The sequence below is a fragment of the Austrofundulus limnaeus genome, unplaced genomic scaffold (assembly GCF_001266775.1).
Source record: "Austrofundulus limnaeus strain Quisiro unplaced genomic scaffold, Austrofundulus_limnaeus-1.0 Scaffold452, whole genome shotgun sequence".
Lineage (NCBI taxonomy): Eukaryota > Metazoa > Chordata > Actinopteri > Cyprinodontiformes > Rivulidae > Austrofundulus > Austrofundulus limnaeus.
In genome coordinates, this window is record NW_013952854.1 from 354,584 (window position 1) to 357,119 (window position 2,536).

General features: G+C 37.5%; 1 protein-coding gene across 1 annotated transcript in view; it reads right to left on the minus strand.

Annotated features, from left to right (window-relative positions):
- terfa (telomeric repeat binding factor a) overlaps window positions 1-2,536 on the minus strand; it is a gene marked incomplete at its 5' end in the record, with an annotated part of 11,536 nt that overhangs the window by 4,214 nt on the left and 4,786 nt on the right. Inside the window, 1 exon segment of the mRNA XM_014025016.1 lies at window positions 718-839. Coding sequence (XP_013880470.1) covers window positions 718-839 — 122 coding nt within the window.

Here is a 2,536-nt window from a genome sequence, read left to right on the forward strand (position 1 = left end):
ACACACACACACACACACACACACACGCACATAGATGTACATCCAGTGATTGTCAGAAACGCCAGGATTCAAATGTCTATTTTTGTGCGGTTGTGAACATGAATATAAATACAAGATTTCTCTAGTGGAATATTAAATAGTGACTGTGAGGACCACAGACCCGTCTTTTATTGAGGATTTCCAGCAACAAGTCCCTACTTGGGAGTGGCTACGTATGCTGTGTTTTTGGGAAATTGTAGTCGGTGAGTTTACTACTTTCTTTTACTACTTCTGTGATATTACTACTACTTCTACTTCCTGTTATCTTCTTCGTTGTCTTTTTTCGCCAGTAGAAACAGTCGGTTGTTGATCACGTGACTCTCGTGATGCGAAAAAAGTGTTTCCATTGCAGTTTTGCGAAAAACACCAATTTCGATACGGCCGAAAAACCACCTCATCCTAGCTCAAAAACATTTTGCCGAAAAATGTAATTTTTTTCGAAAATGACGTGTTTCCATTGAGCAAATTTATTTTTCGAATTTCTAATTTGCGCATTTTCATGGTCAATGGAAACGCAGCTAGTGTCCATCTCGCAGACTTCTCTCCGATCTTTTATTTAGTGAAGCGAGACGCCAAAGTAAAAACCTCTTGCGTCAGAAATTCAAAGTCACTGTCCTATAAGTATCAGCAAACAAAACTGTACTCACACCAGAAACTGCTAACAGAGGGAACACTTACCTTATCTGAAGCTCAACTCTGCTTATTTGTGGACTATGGGAAGAAATGGGTTGGCTTTGCTCATCAATCCCATGAGTTGTGTCATCTGGTTCCTGCCTTTCCCGAACAAGCATCTCTGCAGCCTGGTGCACACACAAACAGACACACACACAAACACAAAATGTGTGCAGACGTGCACTCTATCAACAAATAAATAGATGCATATGTGATGGAAACATGTTTTATTTCAATTTTAATCAGAAAATACATATTATAATTTTGTTCTAATGCCGATCTCCACTCATGACGTCAAGCATCTGCTGCTTTCCCTAACTATTAAACAATCAACATGGATTATACAGAGATCAAATGTTAAAACCATAACAGAAAAAGACGTTTGTAGAAGGAATTTTGACACATCTGACTTCAGAAAATACAGGAGGAGCTTCTAGTTTTTAGTTTGTTTTATCTGTCTATTGTGTGTTTGTATTTTTAATGACTCAAGCTGCTCTTTTCATCATTTATCATTTAAATAACTGTAGTTCACTGTTGTTCTCTTTATTGGTTGAAAGAACTGTCAGTTTAAACCCAGTATCAATCATCATTGGTTGAATGGCTTTAAAGTGCCAGTGACGTCACATTTTTGTTTTAAAAAAAGAGGACAGTGATAAAATATTGCTAACAAAATTTCATGTCACTAGCTGCGTTTCCATTGCAAATGTGCGAAAAAATTTTTTCGATATTCTGTTAATGTCGAAAAAACACAGTTTCGCAACTGCGGTGTTTCCATTAAGTAAGAAATGCTATTAAAGTCACGCGTGAATACGTTTGTTCTTGCGATAAGTCATTACAAACATGGCGGCGATGGATGTAAACACATAGCATGTCGCGGTAGCAACACGTAACTCCCGTGATGCAAAAAAAGTGTTTCCATCGCAGTTTTGCAAAAAACACCAATTTCGATATGGCCGAAAAACAACCTCATCCTAGCGCAAAAACATTTTGTCGAAAAACTATTTTTTTTTTGCAACTGACGTGTTTCCATTGAGCAAATTTATTTTCGAAATTCTAATTTGCACATTTTCATGGTCAATGGAAACACAGCTACTGAGATGAACAGTTGTTGAGATATTTGCCTGTGAAGTAACAGGAAGTGATGTCAAAGGGGAATGTCTGCATGTGAACAGAGTGTTACTAAAATGGCTAACAAGCCCGCCTGTAGAGAAGAATCTGGTGTTTCTTAAGATTATTTTGAGTCACTATCAGAGAGAGATGAAGAAGAGTCAGAGTTCAAATAATATTGTTTCAGTAAACAAAGACCAGAGAGTTTTCTTTGTTAAAGAGTTCCCCTTTGATGTCACTTCCTGTTTCACTTTGGCTAAGCCAAGTTCAAAAGAAAATATAACTGTTATGGGAGAAAATTGGTTAAATCGTGTGTATTATTCCAACTATCTCAAATATAAAGATGTTTTCTTTGACTTTTTGTATTTGAAGAATATGCATGTCACAGGCACTTTAACAACAAGACACACATTTGTTTTTCCTCCTTTCATTTTGACAGAGGACAGAAATCCCATATGGGGTGGCAAACTTAAATCCATGATTTCACTTGGTTTCACATGATTTCACTGGACAACCTGGAGGTGGAATCTGGTTGTCCAAAACAAAATAGGCCCTTATGTCAACCCCTAAATTCCATGGTTGCACTTTTTCCAGTCAAATCCAGCTGTTAGCCGGCATCTTGCTCATTTCCATGTGAGGATGATGACTATTACAAGTACCATAGAACAATGGGCCTCATGCAAGAACTGTTCGTACGCACAGATTTGTTCTTAAATTG